General features: G+C 45.1%; 1 protein-coding gene across 2 annotated transcripts in view; it reads left to right on the top strand.

Moving 5' to 3' along the window:
- Positions 1-2,226: 2,226 nt before the first annotated feature.
- Positions 2,227-22,897, top strand: part of TEX11 (testis expressed 11) — a 148,016-nt gene continuing 127,345 nt past the window's right edge. The window contains exons 1-4 of one of the 2 annotated variants that reach the window (XM_084638556.1): positions 2,227-2,343; positions 4,108-4,229; positions 7,012-7,096; positions 20,611-20,690. In XM_084638556.1, the coding sequence (XP_084494682.1) occupies positions 2,310-2,343; positions 4,108-4,229; positions 7,012-7,096; positions 20,611-20,690 (321 nt within the window). In that variant the 5' untranslated portion in view covers positions 2,227-2,309. The remainder of the gene's footprint in view (positions 2,344-4,107; positions 4,230-7,011; positions 7,097-20,610; positions 20,691-22,897) is intronic. The other variant, XM_084638557.1, reaches the window with a different exon arrangement.

Raw genomic sequence — 22,897 nt, 5'->3', positions numbered from 1 at the left:
AGCAGGGCCGTGCCCCTGGGCTGGGGGGAGTGGGGCAGAGCGAGGGGCGGCCACGAGCAGGGCCGTGCCCCTGGGCTGGGGGGAGTGGGGCAGAGCGAGGGGCGGCCACGAGCAGGGCCGTGCCCGGGGGTGGGGGTGGGGCAGAGCGAGGGGCGGCCTCAAGCAGGGCCGTGCCCGTGGGCGGGGGTGGGGGGGGCAGAGCGAGGGGCGGCCACGAGCATGGCCGTGCCCCTGGCCGGGGGGGAGTGGGGCAGAGCGAGGGGCGGCCACGAGCAGGGCCGTGCCCCTGGGCGGGGGTGGGGGTGGGGCAGAGCGAGGGGCGGCCTCGAGCAGGGCTGTGCCCTGGGGTGGCGGTGGGGCAGAGCGAGGGGCGGCCTCGAGCAGGGCCGTGCCCGTGGGTGGTTGGGGCAGAGCGAGGGGCGGCCACGAGCAGGGCCGTGCCCCTGGCCGGGGGGGGAGCAGAGAGAGGGGCGGCCACGAGAAGCACCACACATCCAGGTACGGGGGGGACCACAACAGGAGATGCATCGTGCCCCTGGGCAGGGTGTCAAGGGACAGAGCTGAGTGGAGGGAGAGGCCAGGAGAAGCACCAGGGTGTGTTCCCAGGATGCTCTTTGTTTTCCCTTGGTGTTGTATGTCAGACATGCTGGCGGCAGGGGGGCAGTCTCGCTGTCCATGATCAGCCCAGCTGTGTGCCAGGACAGTCGCCTTCCCCCTGGGCTGGGACAAGCACTGTGGTACAATAAATGCATTAATGTGATCCCTACCACCCCATTGTTCCCTGGCCTGGCTGAAGAGCTGCTGGCTAGACCCATCTCCAGATTCCCTTTGGCTCTGTTTAAAGAAAGAGTGCACAATGGTCCATAAGCTACTTAAGTGTCCCTCTAAATGCAAGAACTAAGAATTACACAGAGCTTTGATTACTTGTGTAATATTTCATCTGTGGTCTGTGCATACCTGTCAACCTTGTGAGTCCCAGATGTTACTCCTGGGGGGAATTCTGTGCCAAACAACAACAAAAATTTTGTGAACACAATATTTTCAAATTCTGCATATTTTATTTGTTAAAATAACACAATGTAATCACATCAGTTTCAATTATTTTTGGTGATTAATTTCAAAGTACCTGTCAACAAGTATGTCTGTAACAATACAGACAACAAAAAAGATTCAGGAAATGTTTTTTGACAAATGGATTCTTTATTAGGCATATTAATACAGAATCTGAGTAAATAAATCATTTAAACTATAATATAGAGCCATATTTCCCGCACCACTCAGCAGCAGTGCAAAGGTTTGGGGGAGTCAGGAGTAACAAAGGAGCTGAGAGAGAGAGAAGTAATTGCTGGGAAGGAGCCTGGGTGTGAACTTGTAGGGCTGTTGGGTATGGGTGGGAAAAGTATGGAAGATTTGGTGGCGGGGCTGGGAGGGATTGTTAGGGATCTTCCCCCATGCAGACCCTGGCTGACCCCTAGCCTCTCCCATTAAATCAGGCACATCTGTCCCTGCACCCCCATGTGTCCTTGCACCACCTGTCGATGTGTCCTTCCAGCCCCACTCAGACACCAATTCCCCCCATCCCCATGTGGCCCTGCACCTCCACTCCCACTCAGCCTCTCTCCCGGGCTGTCCTCCCCACTAGCCCTTATGAGACCCTGTTTATGACGCCCCCCACCCCTGGCAGGCCCATCCTGTTTGTCTCCCCATATTCCCCAGTATCTTGACCTGGCCTGACAGGCATTGTGAAGAAGGCAGGTTCTTTCTCTTCCCTAGCTGGTTGGGAGCTGCTGCTCTGTTCTGGTGCCATAGCACCCTCTGTTGGGCAAAAAGCAGAACTGCAGGAACTTTTCGGCAGAAGCTTTTTTCTGTGCAAAAAATTAAAAATATGGGTGGCTCATTTAATTATGCATGTACAGTGGCGTAGAATTCCCGCAAGAGTAAGATATGAGACAAGAATTAAAAATGGGAGAGTCAAAAATAGCCAATCAGAAATGTGGCAGAGCATTTAACATAAATCACAATTTCTGTAACTTTGTTCCTGAATTAGAATTTTTGCAGTAAATCACTTGTGGTAATGGAAGTGAGGAAATAGCAAGTAGATGTTTGGATAATGGTAAAAATGTGTCTAAAGGGATGCTGCGTCTATTGAAGTCAATGGTAAAATACCCTTGACTTCAGTGGGAGTGAGATCAGGCTTATAATAAGGAATAGATGAGAGGTATAGGCCTGTGTAGTAGAAAAGTTGCATATATGGCTTTTAAAATAATTTTGTGTGTGTATGTTAAAGGACTTGATTCAACGCTTTAGAAATGAAGGGGGAATCTCACTTACTGGAAATTAAAGGTACAAATCAATAATCTTTGAAAAACTAAACTTTTAGTCCATAATTGTGTAAATAATTCAGTGCTACACATACATATTTTGTGTATCATGAGGGAAGCCATAGGGAATAAGAGCCTCATTCCCAGGTTTTTCTAATTATAGTCAGGAAAATCTGACTCTTCCTGGTGATATGCTTTGTCTTGGAGCCTGAATGTCAGGGAAGGCTTGATTAGTAAGAGCTAGATGCACTGTGGAAGGACGGTTTTCTTAGGCAGCTAGGGAGAATAACATTTCTGGCCCTGAATAAATGCTTGAGATTAGTTTAGTGTGGGCTGTAAAGGTTTTGTCTAGCCCCATGCCCAGTAAAGTGAGCACACAAGTACAGAGGAGAAACAGGGAAGGAAATATCAAGCATGCTGTCCAATTTGCAGTCCATAATAGCCACTTGATGACTGTCTTCAGCCGAAGAAAAACAAATCACATTATATAACTTGCAAACAAAGAATGTGTGATTAGGCTTGATGTGCTAGAAGAACTGTTCACAGTCAAAGAAATTTTGGAGGCAGGCTGGAGTTTTATTAGAAAAAATATAATAAATATATATAGTCAGCTTTCTGTGAAACCCCACAAAATGGCCTTGCATGGTGCTGAAGAAGCCCTCCCCTTTCAGTTAGGACATTTCAACAAAACTTGTTTTGCTTTTTCCAGAAGTTGTTTTTGGTGACTTTATAGGTTAAATTTATTATCTATTATAATATATTTTTTATTTATTATTATTATTTATTAGTATTTAGTTGGGTAAAAACAAATATCTGTAGTGAATAAAAAATGTTCCTGCCCTGCATCTGACTGAAGGTTGTTCTCAGCAAGGCAGAGGTATCTTATTTTCCTTGTACTGTGCTTAGCTAATCAGTGCTCGAAAAGCAACTGGTTAGTGGGTAAAATAACACTTGAATAATTACAGAACTAGAGACAAGGGAGACATTGAGAGGTTTTTGTTTCTCAAACCTGTACATGGAGAAGTTTTTACATTATGATGAACACCACATATTGAAAAGGGAGTGAGGGCCTTCCATTGATTGGAAACCCAGTAAAGTGATCTAATTCTCTCTATATTCAGTGACTGGTTAATACAGCAGCTAATTGAGTTTGTCAGTTTTCCTTTTAAACCAGGGGAGGAATTTAGAGACCCAGAATAGCAGTTTTATTTGTTTTTTTTTTAAAATCATATGCTTCATAACAGATTATGTGGGAGTTTCAGGATTCTAGGTTCAGTCTATCATAAGAATTGTGACATTCCTTTCAGCCTTCTTAATAAAAGCACTGGCTTTAACTCACTCACAGTAAAGTTACTGAATGCAGGTTTCGTGCAACATTGTACTGTTAGAGAGTGCCAAAGGGTAAAAGTCGTTTAGAATGGAAACAAAAGACATTGTCAGGAAAGAGATATTTTTTTAGCAAATTAAATGTTGGGCCAAAAGTTGCTCTCGTTGCCTGGATTCAACTCCATGTAAGTCAACAGATTTAATTGATGCAGCTCACCAGAATTTAGCCTCATTGCTTACGTAAAAACTTCCTTTAGGTTTCAGAATTATTTCTTATGAGCTGTTTTATTTATCTTCCCTCAGGCTCTGCCTTCGCTGTGTGTTTATTTAGTAGACAGAAGGATATGGAGAAAATGTAAACTGATGTTTTCTCTTGTTCAGACATTCACAAATGATGTGCTGCTCTTAATCTTTGTGTGAAGTTCACTGCATTGCTGTCTTTTGTTTGTCTTTCTTTCAGTGCTGATTCAAGAGCTGGTGAAAAAAGACACCTCATCAAATGTAACTGAGATCATTGACAAACTGTTCAGTGAGATAGAATGTGTGGATAACGAGGCTGGGAATGAGATTCATGAGGTTCAGGTAGAAGGCTGGAAATAATTGCTGAGAACACTGGGTGTTTAAAAACAATCTAATCTTGTGGCTGAGGTAAAGGTGAACAGCTCTGTGTTGGCCATGTAACACAATTTGAATGCCTATTGGCCAGTGCAGATAATGAGTACAGCTGGTTCTGACACTTCCTTAGAATATGTTCTATTCACATTTTTATAAAAGTATGGAGCATACAGTATAACATTTCTTTTTTATATCTCCTTCAGCACATTTGAAGAAAGTCAAGATATTTCTGACACATTAATATAAAACATGAGGCATATTAAAGTAATAACTTCTTAAATAAAGGAGTACTTGTGGCACCTTAGAGACTAACTAATTTATTTGAGCATGAGCTTTCGTGAGCTACAGCTCACTTCTTAAATGTTCTGTAACAAAATATCCAGGGGCCATATTAGCAACTGGCAGGAGATGTTTATTATATAGTATGGTAGGGTTCCAGCAACTCCTCAGACCAGATTAATTTCCTTTCATTTGGAAAGAGAATGCCATATACTTAGTTCTAACATTACTGACATATAACATTCCTTCGTAAATTTTCTTTATACTGAGCGGGCTGCAAACTGCACTGAGCATTATATTTTTGTTCTTGGGCAAGCTTATGCTTTTTTGTGTGTATTAAATAATAGAGACAAATCCCTTACCAAACTGTATGAGAGTAGACACAATGGATTGTAATTGCTTTTTAAAGAGATGAGTCTATTGTGTTAATGAGTATTTCAAGAGTGTTTAAAGTATGGATTATGTAAATGTGTTTTGAGGACTTTAAAAATGTATTGACAGGGCCTACTACAATAGGGTATCATGTAAATATGTGAGTTTGGCCTAGCCCTCCCTGCCGATTTTCCCCCCTCTGCACCTTTTAGCCCGAGTGAACAGCAGAGAGCACAAATGTGTTTCCGACTGAGGGCAGAGTAAGGCTAGCTTCAGCAGATACTACTGAGCTTGTTCAGAATCATGCATGCTCAATATATGGTACCAGGTCCATTTAAAACAAGTGACTTTTTGCTTGTTTTGGGGCAGTTGGGTTGGCATTTTTATGCAGTCACGCCCCACAGGTTTTTCTGCTTGTCTTGTGACTGCTTCTGCTTTTTTTTCTTTTTTTTAACTATGCTCCCCCCCTCCGTGGATGTTTTTTGACACAAACTCTGCCCAGCATCATGGCATCCTGACACAAACCCTGCCCAGCATAATGACGCAACCCCCACCATCCACTTATATTTTTTGGCTTGTTTTTGGGTGGTATTCTGGCGAGTGCTTTGTGTATACAGGCATGGCTGTGCTTGTGTGCAGCTTACAAGGAACATTGTTGACGTGTGAATGAGATATTATGAAAGTCCTGAGCGCATAACAACTGGGGCCTGTTACAGTGGAAATCTTTTGGAGGTTCAGCACCTTAGATCAGTAGTATATACATAAGGGGACATGCAAGGGTCTTGACTGTTTCCAGCCTCAGCCCTGTTCCCCTTCTGAAAATGCTACTTTTGCCTTTTCAGTTTGGACTCACTCTTATGAGAGCTACCTATTGTTAATTAAACATTTACTTTAGAAATTTGATGTGAAACCAAATATTTCCTACTATTGATTTGTATTGATTCATAGATGAATAACTTTTAAGGCTAGAAGGAACCATTCTGACCATTTACTCTGACCTCCTGCACAACAAATTGCATCCTGTGATTTCTGTATCAAGCTCATAACTTCTGGCTGAGCTAGAGAGTGTATCTTTTAGAAAGACATCACTCTTGATTTTAAAGACATCAAGTGATGGAAAATATACCATGTCCCTTGGTATGTTGTTCCAATGGCTAATTACCCTTACTTAAAAATATGTGCCATATTTCCAGTCTGAATTTGTATAGGTTCAACTTCCAGCTGTTGGATCTTTTGCTAGAGTAAAGAGCCCCTACTGTCAGAAGTCTTCTCCCTGTGTCAGAATTTATTCACCATAATCAAGTCACCTCTTAACTTTCTTTTTGATCAACTAAGTAGATTGAGCTACTTAGGTCTGTCACTGTGAGAGGATTTTTAGACCTGAAGCCATTCTTACAGCTTTTTTCTGAACCTGTTCCAATTTTTCAACATCTGTTGGGAACTTTGCATGTTTTGAATATCCTTATTAGACTTTGAAAGACATTAATAAGTCAGTTGTATCTTAATGGCAATGAATATGCTATTGCACAAGGTTTGTGTGTGTGAGATCATTTCATCCCAGATGGATGGAGTAAACCGAATCAAATGTTGACAAGTTCAGGAATGGGCTTGTTGTAAATGAGTGTAAGGATAATTGAGTAAAGTTATAGATGAAGTGGATCTGTTCAGGAAGATGCTTTAATGACACAAAACAAAGGATTTAAAATGTTTCTGAAATCTTGCATTTCACATACAGAATTCCCTACTGTGCACAATTTCAAATTATGGCTGAAGACACTGATGGCCAATGTGGGTATGTGTTGATGGGTGCTATTGTCATCAGTCTAATTAGATATTTTCAATTTTCAGAGTAGCATCCGTGTTAGTCTGTATCCACAAAAAGAAAAGGAGGACTTTTGGCACCTTAGAGACTAACAAATTTATTTGAGCATAAGCTTTCGTGAGCTACAGCTTTTCAATTGCAAGTCATGTCATTCTTTGATTTACACAGACATATAGATATTTACCTATATATGGTTCTGTTACATCAAGAAGTTCAAATATGATCCAAATCAAGACAAAAAGGCAAATTCTAATGAAATTTTTTCTATCCTCCTAGATTGAAGAAAGTGCAATAAGCCTATGGAATTGGGCTGTGACTAACCGAGTAGATTCAGTCATCAATGATGAGCAAAGAGCGAAATGTATGTATGTGTTTTGTGTCCTAGATTAAAGTTCTTTTATATTGTAAAAGAAAAGCTCTTATGGTACTATTATTTTATTTAACATTTGTGTGTAGTGCCATAGGGTTGTGTGTATCTTTGCAGATAAAATGAAGGCAGAGAGTACTTTGCAGCTGCTTTGTGTAACCAACTAAGGAAGGATCACTCGAGAGCAAGGATGATCCTCTGGTGACACAGTCAGTGTAGGAGCTGTGATTTTGCTCCCCTTTCCTGCTGCCTGTTGCAGTGAAAAGGGCTAAGACCGGAGGAAAGGAGCTATGTCTGGACTCATCTGCGCTTCACTAATCCTTGGCTATGTTTTCAGTCCATACATTTTTGGAAATAAACTGAACTGATATAAGTGTCTGGGCTGTGCGGGGCTGCACTGATAGAAGATGATATAGACCTCTTGAGCTCTGTGCAGCTCAAATGCTTGTATCTTTCACCAACAGAATTTGGTTTAATAAAAGATATTACCTCACCCATATTGTATCTCTAATAAACCAGTTTAGTTAAATTGGTACAAAACTGTGTGTAGACAAACCCTAAGGATTCTGCAGACCTAAGGTTGATCTAACCTGGTGCAAGGCAAGTGGCCCTGCACAATGGGAGCATCATGATTGGTGGAGTGCAAAAGTGCGCTTTAAAGCCACCTTTGTATCTGCACCTTGACCTGCTCTCTCTGCAAATCTGCAGGACCCCAGTATCTGGTCCATAGTTTTTGCTGTAAGGGGCTCACAGTCTAAGTTATGACAGGTTTCAGAGTAACAGCCGTGTTAGTCTGTATTCGCAAAAAGAAAAGGAGTACTTGTGGCACCTTAGAGACTAACCAATTTATTAGAGCATAAGCTTTCGTGAGCTACAGCTCACTTCCTCAGATGCATATCGTGGAAACTGCAGCAGGCTTTATATATACACAGAGAATATGAAACAATACCTCCTCCCACCCCACTGTCCTGCTGGTAATAGCTTATCTAAAGTGATCATCAGGTGGGCCATTTCCAGCACAAATCCAGGTTTTCTCACCCTCCACCCCCCCACACAAATTCACTCTCCTGCTGGTGATAGCCCATCCAAAGAATCACCTGATCAACATCCTCTACAGCAAACAGGGAAAGATTAAGAATGAGCTCTCAAAAATGGATACTCTCATAAAAAAACAACCTTCCACACAAGCTTCCTCGTGGCTGGATTTTACTAAAACTAGACAAGCCATTTACAACGCACACTTTGCTTCTCTACAAAAGAAAAAGGACACTAAACTTTCTAAACTACTACATGCTACAAGGGGCCACAGCAATGGTTCCCTCAACCCACCTAGCAATATTGTTAACCTATCCAACTATACTCTCAGCCCAGCAGAAGCAGCTGTTCTATCTCGGGGCCTCTCCTTCTGCCCCTCCACCCCCACGAACATGATACAGTTCTGTGGTGACCTAGAATCCTATTTTTGACGTCTCCGACTCAAGGAATATTTCCAAAATACCTCTGAACAGCATACTAATCCACAGAGGTCTCCCTACCAACACTACAGAAAGAGGGATTCTAGGTGGACTCCTCCTGAAGGTCGAAACAGCAGACTGGACTTCTACATAGAGTGCTTCCGCCGACGTGCACGGGCTGAAATTGTGGAAAAGCAGCATCACTTGCCCCATAACCTCAGCCATGCGGAACGCAATGCCATCCACAGCCTCAGAAACAACTCTGACATCATAATCAAAAAGGCTGACAAAGGAGGTGCTGTTGTCATCATGAATAGGTCGGAATATGAACAAGAGGCTGCTCGGCAGCTCTCCAATACGAGTTTCTACAAGCCATTACCCTCTGATCCCACTGAGAGTTACCAAAAGCAACTACAGCATTTGCTCAAGAAACTTCCTGAAAAAGCACAAGATCAAATCCGCACAGACACACCCCTGGAACCCCGACCTGGGATATTCTGTCTACTACCCAAGATCCATAAACCTGGAAATCCTGGGCGCCCCATCATCTCAGGCATTGGCACCCTGACAGCAGGATTGTCTCGCTATGTAGACTCCCTCCTCAGGCCCTACGCTACCAGCACTCCCAGCTACCTTCGAGACACCACTGACTTCCTGAGGAAACTTCAATCCATCGGTGATCTTCCTGATAACACCATCCTGGCCACTATGGATGTAGAAGCCCTCTACACCAACATTCCACACAAAGATGGACTACAAGCCGTCAAGAACACTATCCCCGATAATGTCACGGCTAACCTGGTGGCTGAACTTTGTGACTTTGTCCTTACCCATAACTACTTCACATTTGGGGACAATGTATACCTTCAGATCAGCGGCACTGCTATGGGTACCCACATGGCCCCACAGTATGCCAACATTTTTATGGCTGATTTAGAACAACGCTTCCTCAGCTCTCGTCCCCTAAAGCCCCTACTCTACTTGCGCTATATTGATGACATCTTCATCATCTGGACCCATGGAAAAGAAGCCCTTGAGGAATTCCACCATGATTTCAACAATTTCCATCCCACCACCAACCTCAGCCTGGTCCAGTCCACACAAGAGATCCACTTCCTGGACACTACAGTGCTAATAAACAATGGTCACATAAACACCACCCTATACCGGAAACCTACTGACCGCTATTCCTACCTGCATGCCTCCAGCTTTCACCCTGACCACACCACACGATCCATCGTCTACAGCCAAGCTCTGCGATACAACCGCATTTGCTCCAACCCCTCAGACAGAGACAAACACCTACAAGATCTCTGTCAAGCTTTCTTACAACTACAGTACCCACCTGCAGAAGTAAAGAAACAGATTGATAGAGCCAGAAGAGTTCCCAGAAGTTACCTACTACAGGACAGGCCTAACAAAGAAAATAACAGAACGCCACTAGCCGTCACCTTCAGCCCCCAACTAAAACCCCTCCAACGCATTATTAAGGATCTACAACCTATCCTAAAGGATGACCCAACACTCTCACAAATCTTGGGAGACAGGCCAGTCCTTGCCTACAGACAGCCCCGCAACCTGAAGCAAATACTCACCAACAACCACGTACCACACAACAGAACCACTAACCCAGGAACTTATCCTTGCAACAAAGCCCGTTGCCAATTGTGCCCACATATCTATTCAGGGGACACCATCACAGGGCCTAATAACATCAGCCACACTATCAGAGGCTCGTTCACCTGCACATCCACCAATGTGATATATGCCATCATGTGCCAGCAATGCCCCTCTGCCATATACATTGGTCAAACTGGACAGTCTCTACGTAAAAGAATAAATGGACACAAATCAGATGTCAAGAATTATAACATTCATAAACCAGTCGGAGAACACTTCAATCTCTCTGGTCACGCAATCACAGACATGAAGGTCGCTATCTTAAAACAAAAAAACTTCAAATCCAGACTCCAGTGAGAAACTGCTGAATTGGAATTCATTTGCAAATTGGATACTATTAATTTAGGCTTAAATAGAGACTTGGAGTGGCTAAGTCATTATGCAAGGTAGCCTGTTTCCTCTTGTTTTTTCCTACCCCCCCCCCCCCCCCAGATGTTCTGGTTTAACTTGGATTTTAACTTGAAGAGTGGTCAGTTTGGATGAGCTATTACCAGCAGGAGAGTGAGTTTGTGTGTGTATGGGGGTGGGGGGGATGTGAGAAAACCTGGATTTGTGCAGGAAATAGCCCAACTTGATTGTCATGCACATTGTGTAAAGAGTTGTCACTTTGGATGGGCTATCACCAGCAGGAGAGTGAATTTGTGTGGGGGGGTGGAGGGTGAGAAAACCTGGATTTGTGCTGGAAATGGCCCACCTGATGATCACTTTAGATAAGCTATTACCAGCAGGACAGTGGGGTGGGAGGAGGTATTGTTTCATATTCTCTGTGTATATATAAAGCCTGCTGCAGTTTCCACGATATGCATCTGAGGAAGTGAGCTGTAGCTCACGAAAGCTTATGCTCTAATAAATTGGTTAGTCTCTAAGTCTAAGTTATATACATAATGCAGGGAGAGATGATATTAGGCAAAGGGGAAGGAGGGAGGCTTACTAGTTCTAGGGCACAATCTCATCAGCTCTCATATCATAGTTAAAGGTGACCTGCAAAGGATATTTAAAAAAATTGGGGTTGTGTTCTTTTTTTACTTTCTGATGTATGAAGAAGAACTGGAAGATTTGTTCTGTTAGCTTTTAACTTTTGAAATATAAAGAACATCAATCTTGTCTCTCTTGGTTTTGCCAGAGGATATTTTGGTGTTCTTTGAATGATTGCACAAATGTATTCATTTTTGGTGTTTGTGCGCTCAGCACACAGCCTTCAGAAACTTTTTTGCTCAGCAATACCCATTGGGCAGCTCAAACTCAGTTCCTTCTTACTGCCCACAAAGGTCGTTGAAACTCTATTCTATATCAAAACAATTCTTCTCTTAGCCTTTTTGTACCATAGTGTCTGTGTATATATAGATAGTCTAGTTTTAAGTGTTGTTAGGATAGTTAGTAAATTTTAGTTCTGTTTGGGGGGGAAAATGACTTTTTTTTGGACTTGTTTCCCCATTTGTGGTTTTTCTATTTCTAGCATGGAGGTGCAGTATGCCCTGATTACTGGGTTTCCAGGTGTGTGCTTCTTCCTTCAGGCCTGTGCCAGTGAGCAACCCACACAATAGCTGCCTGAAGTGCTTGGGAGAGGCACACATAAACTACCGATTCCAGATTTGCAGAGAGTTCAAGCCTAGCATAAAGAGGCTAGGCTGAAATTCTTGCTGATGGGGTGGCGCTTAGGCCACTGTCAGAGTTGTGCTGGTCTGACTTGGTGCTGAGTGCTGCGGCTTTAGTAAGAAGCTCACTTCCAGCATTAGCAGAATCCTGGTATCATTCTCCCTCGCCTGTACTGAGGAAAAAGTACAAGGCTTCCAGACAGGCATCTGCCAAGAGAAGATCTCCACCAGCTTAGGCTGCTAAGAAATTTGAGAAGGAGTCGAGTAGAGTGCACCTGAGATCTAAGCACTCTTCCTCCAAATCTGCTTAAATCATCACAGTTGGCCTCAGTGCTGCAAGGGGCACTGTTGAGCCTGGTGTTGGAAGAGGCAACGTCAACTTCTTTGGCACTGCAACAAGAGATCAGTTCAGTGCTGACTACTTTGGAGGCGTCTGTGGTGGCAAGAAACCTGCCTTGTCTTTCACTGCTGGCATCTTCATCCTTGCAAGAGTCTGTCTTTCACTGCTGCTAGTGATTCCACCTTGGGTGCCATCCAAGGGAAAGCCTGCTGTGATGGCTTCACTCTGCCCATTGTCTGTCTCCTGGTACTGGTCCCAGGCACCAACTGGATCAGCTCCACCATAGTTAGAGGAAGGGAATCTTCCTTGCTGGACTCGAAGGTGGGGGTCATATGTATCTCAACCCTGAAGCAGGAACCAATGGTCTCCACACAGTTCCTCTCTTCCCATTTACCATTTTGACTCTTCAATGGCACCTCCCATGGGAATGTGGCCAGGTCAGTGGCCATTTTGGAACACTTGGGGTTTTCCCCGAAGTCCAGATCATCTCCACATCTTGCATACTCAGTGCCCATGTCTAGAAGAACTGACTCTATGCACCGAATGGCTCCATCCCCAGAGTCTGGTATCGGGGATCAAGAGGAGGTTTCAGAGCCAGAACAATAGCCAGAGGAGGAGATTCTACCTCCTCTCCAGATGATGAGGCCATACTGTCTGGCAAAACTTCACCTCCTTCTGATGATTTTAAAGTTTATCAGGAGTCGCTAAAGAGAGTGGATGCAGATTTTAGTTTACAGGTCAGAGGTCAGTGAATCTTCACATCACCTGGTTGATGCTTTATCATTGGTGGGTCCCTCCAGGATAGCTCTGTCTATTCATGAGGCAATACTAGAGATTATAAAGGCTCTATGGCAGATTCTATCTTCACTGCCTCCCACCGCAGAAAGGGCAGAAAGAAAATATTAAGTGCCCTTCCAAGGTTTTGAGTACCCTATACTGGGCTTATTAGTCCTGACAGCAGCTAATGAGAGAGAGCATTAAGGGAACTAGCCTGCCACCCCCAAATCTAAGAATGCTAAAAAGATGGACTTATTAAGCAAAAATCTATATTCAGCGGGGTTTGCAGCTGCGTGTTGCTAACCAACAGGTGCTGCTGGGGCGGTACGATTTTTAATTTGTAGGGCTCCATGGAAAAGTTCAGAGAATTGCTTCTGGAGAACACTAGACAGGAGTTCTCTTCCCTAGTCAGTAGGGGCAGACTAGTCACGAGGACATCACTGTAGGCAGGACTAGATTCAGCATCTAGAACCATGGCTTTGGCAGTGGCCATGCATAGATCATCCTGGCTGCAGTCTTCTGGTCTTCCCCTGAAGTACAGAGCACTATCCAGGACTTGCCATTCAAGGACCTGATGGACAGCAAGCTCCATGGACATAAGGACTCTAGAGCCACCCTGAAGTCCATAGGTTTGTACATGTCTGCTCTGGCCAGGAAGCAGTATCGGCCACAGCAGCTGCACCTATTTTCTGCTCTTCCTCTTTGGGGAAACCTATCAAAAAAGAGATCAAGATGTTATGGGCATAGGCCTTTCCTTCCTGCTGCTTTAGCTCTGGCTCTGGGCAAGGAACTGCAAAACAGCCATTTTGATGGGCCAGTCAGGGTCAGCCTATCAGTCTCTGTGTCTTCAGTCCTGAACCTCCTCACCATTGCAAACTGTCTGTCCCTCTCCCACAGTGCTTGGTTTAGGATTACTTTGGATCAGACGGTCTGGAGCAGGTAGAAATGGGACATATTCTCCAGTTTGCTTCTACTCGTCTGTCCCACCACAACTCCCCTTCCCTCTTCCGGGACCATTCTCATGAGAAACTCCTTGTCCAGGAAGTTCAGTCACTCCTTTGGTAGCCATAGAGGAGGTTCCATGTGATCTCAGAAGGAATATTTCCTAATTCCAAGGGCATAGGGTTGGCAGGTGAGGTGGGGAGTCTATGACTAATTTAAGATGTGTGTCAACTAATCAAATTCTTTAAAAGTATAAATTTTTGCATTGACACCCTAGCTTCTGTTATCCCTTCCCAGGATGCTGCCCTTAACATAAAAGATGCCTACTTCCATGTGGCAATGAATTAAGCTTACAGGAAGTATCTCAGTTTTCTGATAAATCAAAATAATTACCAGTTTAATGTACTACGTTTTGGCCTGTCAGCAGCTTTCAGGGTCTTTACAAAGGTCACAACAGTAGTACCTGCATTCCTTTGAAGATCAGGAGTGCAGGTTTATCTCTTCCTAGATGACTGGCTTGTCAAGGGCTGGTCCAAACAGCAAAGGCAGAGCAGTGTTCCTCTAATCCAATCAACACTCAATGCTCTGGGAGACAGAAAAATCTCTCCTCTCCCTGGTCCACAGGATAGAGTTTATAGAGTCTGTACTGGACTCAACTCAAGCCAAGGCCTTTTTTCTGGACTGCAGGTTCCAGGCAGTTTGATCAATTGATCATAGGTTTGAAAGCTTACCCCATCACAACGGCACAAAACTGTTTGAGGCTTCTGACTCACTTGGCATCATGCATCTATGTGGTTCAATAGGTCAGACCGACTCAGAACTCTAAAGGACTGACTGGCATCAGTCTACTTGCCAAGCTGCCATCAACTGGACTCTGGGGTAAGAGTGCACTCCCATGTCTTCATGTCCCTAGGTTGGAGGACAGTTCCAGCCAATGTATGTGTAGGCATTCCATTTGCCCGCTCACAACCAACTTTCACACTAGTGACAGATGCTTCAGGCCTGGGATGGGAGCCCACCTCAGTTCTCTACGGATGCAGTGTCTGTGATCCTCAGAGGACTTAGCTTTATACATCAATATCAGGGAACTCAATGCTGTCAGATTGGCTTGCCTGGTATTAGTCGCAGATCAGGAGAGTCAGCTTGTTAGTCCTGGAGAACACGGTGGCAGTGTTTTATCTCAACAAGCAGGAGGGAGCCCTCTCTTTTCCACTCTGTCAAGAAGCAACTCTACTCTGGAGGCTCTGTATTGCCAACTCAGTAGATCTAGAAGCATCTTACCTACTGGGCATGCAGAACAAACTAGCAGACTACCTGAGCAGATTTGCAAGTCACCATGAGTGGTTTCTTCACCCAGATGTGGCCAGACGCATCTTACCGCTGTGGGGTTTTCCATAAGTAGATCTATTTGCGACAAAGTCCAAGAGAACGTATCAGCAGTTCTGCTCCATATGTGGTCATAGCCTGGGTTCCATGACAGATGCTGTTTTGCTGACGTGGTCAGGCACGCTCCTCTATGCTTTTCTACCATTCACAGAGTATTGCTAAAGATCAGACAGGACCTGGCCAGAGTCAAACTTACTGCCCCAGCATGGGCCTGTCAGCACTAGTCTTCTGGTGTTGTCAGTGAAATGTCCAATTTCTCCTGCTCTAAGCTTGGACCTAATCTCCCAGGATCATGGTTGCCTTCTTTACTGAGCCTACAATCCCTTCGCTTAACTGCGTGGATGGTCCATGCTATACAGTAGAGAACACAGCACAGCATGAGGAGGAGCTGACCAGGCCTCTGTGAAGAAAAACGTGGTTCGGGACTATTTAGAAAAGCTGGATGAGCACAAGTCCATGGGGCTGGATGCGCTGCATCCGAGAGTGCTAAAGGAGTTGGCAGATGTGATTGCAGAGCCATTGGCCATTATCTTTGAAAACTCATGGTGATCGGGGGAGGTCCTGGACGACTGGAAAAAGGCTAATGTAGTGCCCATCTTTAAAAAAGGGAAGAAGGAGGATCCTGGGAACTACAGGCCAGTCAGCCTCACCTCAGTCCCTGGAAAAATCACGGAGCAGGTCCTCAAGGAATCAATTCTGAAGCACTTCGAGGAAAGGAAAGTGATCAGGAACAGTCAGCATGGATTCACCAAGGGCAAGTCATGCCTGATTAATCTAATTGCCTTCTATGACGAGATAACTGGCTCTGTGTATGAGGGGAAAGCAGTGGACGTGTTATTCCTTGACTTCAGCAAAGCTTTTGACACGGTCTCCCACAGTATTCTTGCCAGTAAGTTAAAGAAGTATGGGCTGGATGAATGGACTATAAGGTGGATAGAAAGCTGGCTAGATTGTCAGGCTCAACGGGTAGTGATCAATGGTTCCATGTCTAGTTGGCAGCTGGTATCAAGTGGAATGCCCCAAGGGTCGGACCTTTGTTCAATATCTTCATTAATGATCTGGAGGATGATGTGGATTGCACCCTCAGCAAGTTTGCAGATGACACTAAACTGGGAGGAGTGGTAGATACTTTGGAGGGTAGGGATAGGATACAGAGGGCCCTAGACAAATTAGAGGATTGGGCCAAAAGAAATCTGATGAAGTTCAACAAGGACAAGTGCAGAGTCCTGCACTTAGGACGGAAGAATCCCATGCACCGCTACAGACTAGGGACCGAATGGCTCGGCAGCAGTTCTGCAGAAAAGGACCTAGGGGTTACAGTGGACGAGAAGCTGGATATGCGTCAACAGTGTGCCCTTGTTGCCAAGAAGGCCAATGGCATTTTGGGATGTATAAGTAGGGGCATTGCCAGCAGATCGAGGGACGTGATCGTTCCCCCCTGGTTGACATTGGCGAGGCCTCATCTGGAGTACTGTGTCCAGTTTTGGGCCCCACACTACAGGAAGGATGTGGAAAAATTGGAAAGAGTCCAGCGGAGGGCAACAAAAATGATTAGGGGACTGGAACACATGAGTTATGAGGAGAGGCTGGGGGAACAGGGATTGTTTAGTCTGCGGAAGAGAAGAATGAGGGGGGATTTGAAAGCTGCTTTCAACTACCTGAAAGGGGGTTCCAAAGAGGCTGGATCTAGACTGTTCTCAGTGGTAGCAGATGATGGAACAAGGAGTAATGGTCTCAAGTTGCAATGGGGGAGGTTTAGGTTGGATATTAGGAACAACTTTTTCACTAGGAGGGTGGTGAAACACTGGAATGCGTTGCCTAGGGAGGTGGTGGAATCTCCTTCCTTAGAAGTTTTTAAGGTCAGGCTTGACAAAGCCCTGGCTGGGATGATTTAGCTGGGGATTGGTCCTGCTTTGAGCAGAGAGTTGGACTAGATGACCTCCTGAGGTCCCTTCCAACCCTGATATTCTATGATTCTGTGAGCAGGGTTGCTCAAAAGGTATTCAAGAGATCTTGCTAAATAGTAGAAAGCCTTCTACAAGAATGACTGATCTTTCTAAATGGAGGTGTTTCTCCATCTGGTCTCACCAATATGGGGTATCACTGTCTGGTTCTTCAGGTCAGCATATTCAGGACTACTTGTTATACCTGAAACACCAAGGTTTGGCAGTTAGTTCCATTAAGATACATCTGGCTGCTATTTCAGCATTCCATCGTCAGGTGGGCTATTGGTCTATTTTCTCCAATAACATGTCCGTATGATTTTTAAAGGGCTTAATCAAATTATACCCTCAAGTGCAAGACTCCATTTCACCATGGGATCTAAACCTAGTATTGTCAAGACTTATGATCCATCTCTTGAATCATTGGCTACTGCTCTCAGCTGTTTCTGTCAATGAAGGTGGCTTTTCTAGTGGCCATTACCTCAGCCTGAAGAGTAGTGGAACTGCGGGCATGAGTGTGACGGGATCTCCATATACAACACTTTTTAAGGACAAGGTTTGCCTGTGCCCTTATCTGAAGTTCCTCCCAAAGGTGGTTTCCTCTTTCCACATCAATTAGCCAATTTATTTGCCTGTTCTTTGACCAAAACAACACATGAGCAGGGAGGAAGAGTATTTGCATATCTTGGATGTCAGAAGGGTCTTGACATTTTACCCAGATAGAACCAGACATTTTTCAAAATTTTCTCAACTGTTCATATCAGTGGCTGACAGAGTAAGGGGTCAATCATTCTTCACCCAGAGAATTTCTTCCTGGATCACATCTTGCATATACATGTGCTGTTATTTGGCAAATGTCGCTCTACCTGTTAGTTACAGCTATGTGACAAGGTCAAAATCAACTTTGGTGGCCTTTCTGGCACAAGATCCAGTTGCAGATATTTGTAAACCAAAAACAGTAATCTGGTCCTCAGTCCACATGTTTGCCTCCCATTATGCTGTAGCTTAAGACTGCAGAGACGATGCTAGAGTGGGTTGAGTTGTTCTCTATCTTTATTGAAATATACTCTGATCCTGCCTCCTGTTCTATGGCTTGTGAGTCACCAAGAGTGGAATACACATATGCAATCAGTTTAAGAAAAAATGGTAACAAGTTCTATATCAGTTATTCTTTGAGATGTCCATTCCATGACCCGCCCTCCTATGCCTCTACATCAGAGTTACGGCAAAAAGGAACTGAGGGAGGCCATGGGTGGCTATGCCCTTTATACCTGCACGCAGTGGCATGTGTCAGCAGGGGATCTCGAGCCGCCCAACAGGCATTGCTGAGGGCAGATGTTTCTGACTGGGCACTCAGACTCCAAGAATGGAATGGACGTGTGCAACACATCTCAAAGAGCAACAGTTATGGAGCAGGTTAGTACTGTTTCTCAGGACACATGAGCACTCCCAGTGTAATAGAAATATTAGGGTATTGCATCTTTATCTAAGACTTCCTTCCAAATGTTCACTAGACATATTTGATAAATAGATATTAACAAAAGCAAGCAAAAAATGCAGTTTTAAACAATGGCTAAAATTCACTTCCTCTCTTGCCTGCTGCACCTTTTAATCTTCTGTCTCTTGTGATGTTGTATCATATATTCTCATGTCACCCTTGAGTCTTCCAGCATACATAAGATCTGAATTTCTACTGTAAAAAAACAAGCAGAAAACCTTTCAGGCTTTCTTTATATGTCACAAACAAACAAAAAGGGTACAGGTTCAATTATATTTTTTGTAAATCACCTTTACGCATGGTCAGGTCTGCTCAGTACTGCTCAGTGGTTCAGGAAAATACCTTAGTATCTAGACAGAAAGAGAACCCAAGTGCTGCAGGAAATGTTTGTAACTTAGTAAGTGGTACCTGCTTGCCTCAATCAGTACTGAACCAATGCCCCAGCATTGCGCTAGTAGACTCTGTTGTTGCTGTTGCCATCTTTTAGGTGAGATAAAAAATTTAGGTCCTGCATGCTTGTGGTTGCTAAATTCTAAGTTCCTCAGAGCAGTACACTGTTGATTCTTAACAAGCAATAATAAATGAATTGCATCATGGTGTTTACCCTGATGTCCATTGTTATTGTTTGTTTGTTATTCATTTATTACAAAATGTTTACCCATGTGCCTAAATTACACTTCTTGTACCAGCTAATCTCCATGCTCAAGAGATGGAGAGAGATTCACTCTGATGAAGGGCAGGCTGTGTTTTCGCAGTTGCCTTTCCTTGGGGTTTCTGCTTAGGACAAGCTTTAACTCCTCCGGGAACTTTGTAGAAGCTACAGAAAGAAGGTGCCGAATCAGGCCATTCCCTGGTCATGTTCCCTTCCCAGCTAGTTCCACCCTGCTTTGTGGGCTGCACTGTACTCTAATGATTCTCTGGGCATAGCTAAGATTTTGACTTCTATGCACCTCTATAGCCTTGTCCCTTGCAGAATTATTTGCTGCCACAGACCTCCAGGATTTATGCCAAGATAAAGACTAGGTGAATCTGCTCCCAAATATGGAGAGTCTAAGTCTATTCCAATTAAGTTAATAACAAATCTTCTGTTGACTTCATTGGGGATGTGCATAGGTGCCAACTTTTCCCCACACCGGTGGGTGCTCAACCCCCCCACCCCCAGACCCGCCCCCATTCCAACCCCTTCCCCAAAGTCCCCGCCCCAACTCCACCCCCTCCCTGTTCCTGCTCCTCCCCTGCCTCCCAGCACTTGTTGCGCGAAACACCTGTTTCGCGGCAGCAAGCGCTGGGAGCTAGGGGGAAAAAGCAGGCACACGGTGCACTCAGGGGAGGAGGTGGAGTGGAGGCGGAGGTAAGCTGGGGTGGGAGGCGGGGTGGGGTGCTGCCGGTGGGTGCAGAGCACCCACCAATTTTTCCCCATGGGTGCTCCAGGGGAGCACCCATGGAGTCGGGGCCTATGGGAACATGGTTAAGTCCCACATGGTAGAAACATATACTACCCATCATACTTTACAGTGGAGTAAGGTTTCCAAGCTGGCTGCAGTCTCTTGGGCGCTTTCCCATTGGTGTGGTGCTTGGGTATGATGTGGAGCTCGAGCTTCTAGTCTGCAGCGGATCTGCTCTATGAGATTTGCAGTTATAAAAACATCAGTTGTAAGCTATTATGCTGAATTCCATTTTACTCTGGTTATACGGGACAGACAGCACACAACAGTGTTCTGGTTGTTAGGTTAATGGGAATTTACATTACCTAAAAAATGATTGTTTCTGATTGCATCAGTTGGTGAAGAAGTAGCTTCTCCATAGTCTGATTTTAGAGTTGGAGTTCATAAGGGCTTGAAAGAACAGGGGAAGTGGCCCATCCTTATGTATGCATGCATTGTTTTCTTGCAGTGCGCCATGTTTCTTGCAGGCTAGTGTGCCTGTGTGAAGGCAGCGATCCTCCAGAGGAGATGGTGCGAAGGCAGATTTTGGTAAGTCTAGCTAAATGGTGAGAATGCAAGTGCAGTATGGTGGGTTCCAAGGGAAATCTTGGAAAGGTACTTTCAAATGATAGAGTAATTCAGGAAAGTGAGTGAAATTATATTTCTGAGGGATGTATCTTCTAAAATTGGACCTGTGTTATCACAATGATACCTGGTTGAGCCATTATAGTTAGGGGTTTCTCAGCCATACCATTATGAGCCTTGACTTCCATTGACATCTGTTAGTCTTTATGGTGCAACTGGATTCCTTGTTGACTTCCATAGTAAACCAGCATAACACCCCTTAGTCCATGGTGAGAACATGAGTTGCTGAGGTCTCCCACGTGGAAATTAACGGCACTAGCTCTGCCTTACCCAGCCAATAAAATATTGTGAAAGAAGTAAATTACTGCTTCAGTACTTTATGCAAAAGAATACATCCTGTCGTGATAACTGGGCCTACAAATTTACCCTAATTATGAGCTCAACTGTAAAAAGTGAGTGCAAGTTCATAAAATGCCACAGTAACCTGTAACAACAACTGTTGATGGGAAAAGGTGCAAAAGCGAGACAGACTGAATTAGGCCAAGCAAAAATGCCTACTGATATAACTCAAGGAGTGTGTTAAGATCATGCTTGGTAAACAAGAAAAGTGTGGAACCGGAAATCAGTGAACAAAAATTGGTGTGTCAGACACTAGGCCTGGTTGGTGGACAAAACGATGAGAAAATGGGCTGCTCGTCCATTCACACTCCCCTTTAGGGGTCCTCAAAAGAGACTTTTTGGGGAAAAGAGGGCTACCATAATGCTGGCTGACGGAAAGACTAGAGAGAGGAAGGAGCAGTCTTCACAATGATGGCTGTTGCCCCCCACTGTCTCTTGGGACCCAGTACCTTCTTCATCCTAATCCTGATGGATGTCCTGATCAGGCCAGAGAGAGGGACCCAGATGATACTAACACCTCCACTGGCTCTAGCTAACTCTCAGATACCATCTGGGAGGTGAGACTGTCACATACACCCCTTGTGTGATCTTTTCCTTCCCCACCTTATTTCTTCTCTCACCTATTCCTCTCCTGTTTCCTTCTATCTAATAAGAGTCTGGCTTAGCCAGCCAAGACTGTATTTTGCAACACTGATGTAAGGCTGTGACCAAAAAGAAGAGGTAGCTAAATGGAATGCCCTAACCGCCTGGTTCTGGTGTACAAGTTTGCAAGGTCTTGGAGTGGCTGATAGGAATGGTGGTATGCCTGTGTTTTTCGAACAATGAGGTTGCAAGTGAAAGTCAACACCAAAGACATAAACTACATTTTTATCTTTGCTGTTCTCCCCTTTTGTGTGTTTGTCTTCTTTTATTTTCTTAGGAAACAGAATCAAACTTTAACATGGCCAATAACAACAGCTCCAGCCCATCTGAACGAACATCTTCTTTTCCCTGAAAACGACAGTTATTACCATCTTTATATCAGGGATCGGCAACCTTTGGCACGTAGCCCACCGGGGTAAGCCCCCTGGTGGGCTGGGCTGGTTTGTTTACCTGCTGCATCTGCAGGTTCAGCCTATTGCAGCTCCCAATGGCTGTGGTTCGCTGCTCCAGGCCAATGGGGGCTGTGGGAAGTGGTGCGGGCTGAGGGACATGCTGGCCGCCACTTCCTGCAGCCCCCATTGGCCTGGAGCTGCGAACTGCAGCCAGTGGGAGCTGCAATCGGCCAAACCTGTGGACGTGGCAGGTGCCAAAGGTTGCCGATCCCTGCTTTATATCCTCTAAGACAGTGGTTTTCAAACCATGGGTCACGACCCATAACTGGGTCATGGAATCAAAGGAACTGGGTCACAGCGACTCTGGTCAGCATTGCCGACTGGGCCATTAAAAGTCCTGTCGGCGGTGCTGCCCGGCTATGGCAGGCTAGTCTCTACCTGTTCGGACACCCCGGAAGTGGCCAGCAGCAGGTCTGGCTCCTAGGCGGCGGGGGGACATGGAACTCTGCCCTTGCCCTGAGCACCGGCCAATGGGAGCTGGGGCGGGGGGGATAGGCAGTGCCTGTGGGCGAGAGCCACTTGCGTGCATCTGCCTAGGAGCTGGACCTGCTGCTGACTGCCTCCAGGGCACAGCGCAGTCTACGGTGCCAGGACAGGACTGAAGCCTGCCTCTGCACCCCCGTGCCCCAACCCCAGCCCCCTGCCATAGTCCTGAGACCCCCTCCTACACCTCAAACC

This window comes from Lepidochelys olivacea (assembly GCF_965140295.1).
Source record: "Lepidochelys olivacea isolate rLepOli2 genome assembly, chromosome: 9".
Lineage (NCBI taxonomy): Eukaryota > Metazoa > Chordata > Testudines > Cheloniidae > Lepidochelys > Lepidochelys olivacea.
This window is presented reverse-complemented; position numbering and strand designations above follow the sequence as displayed.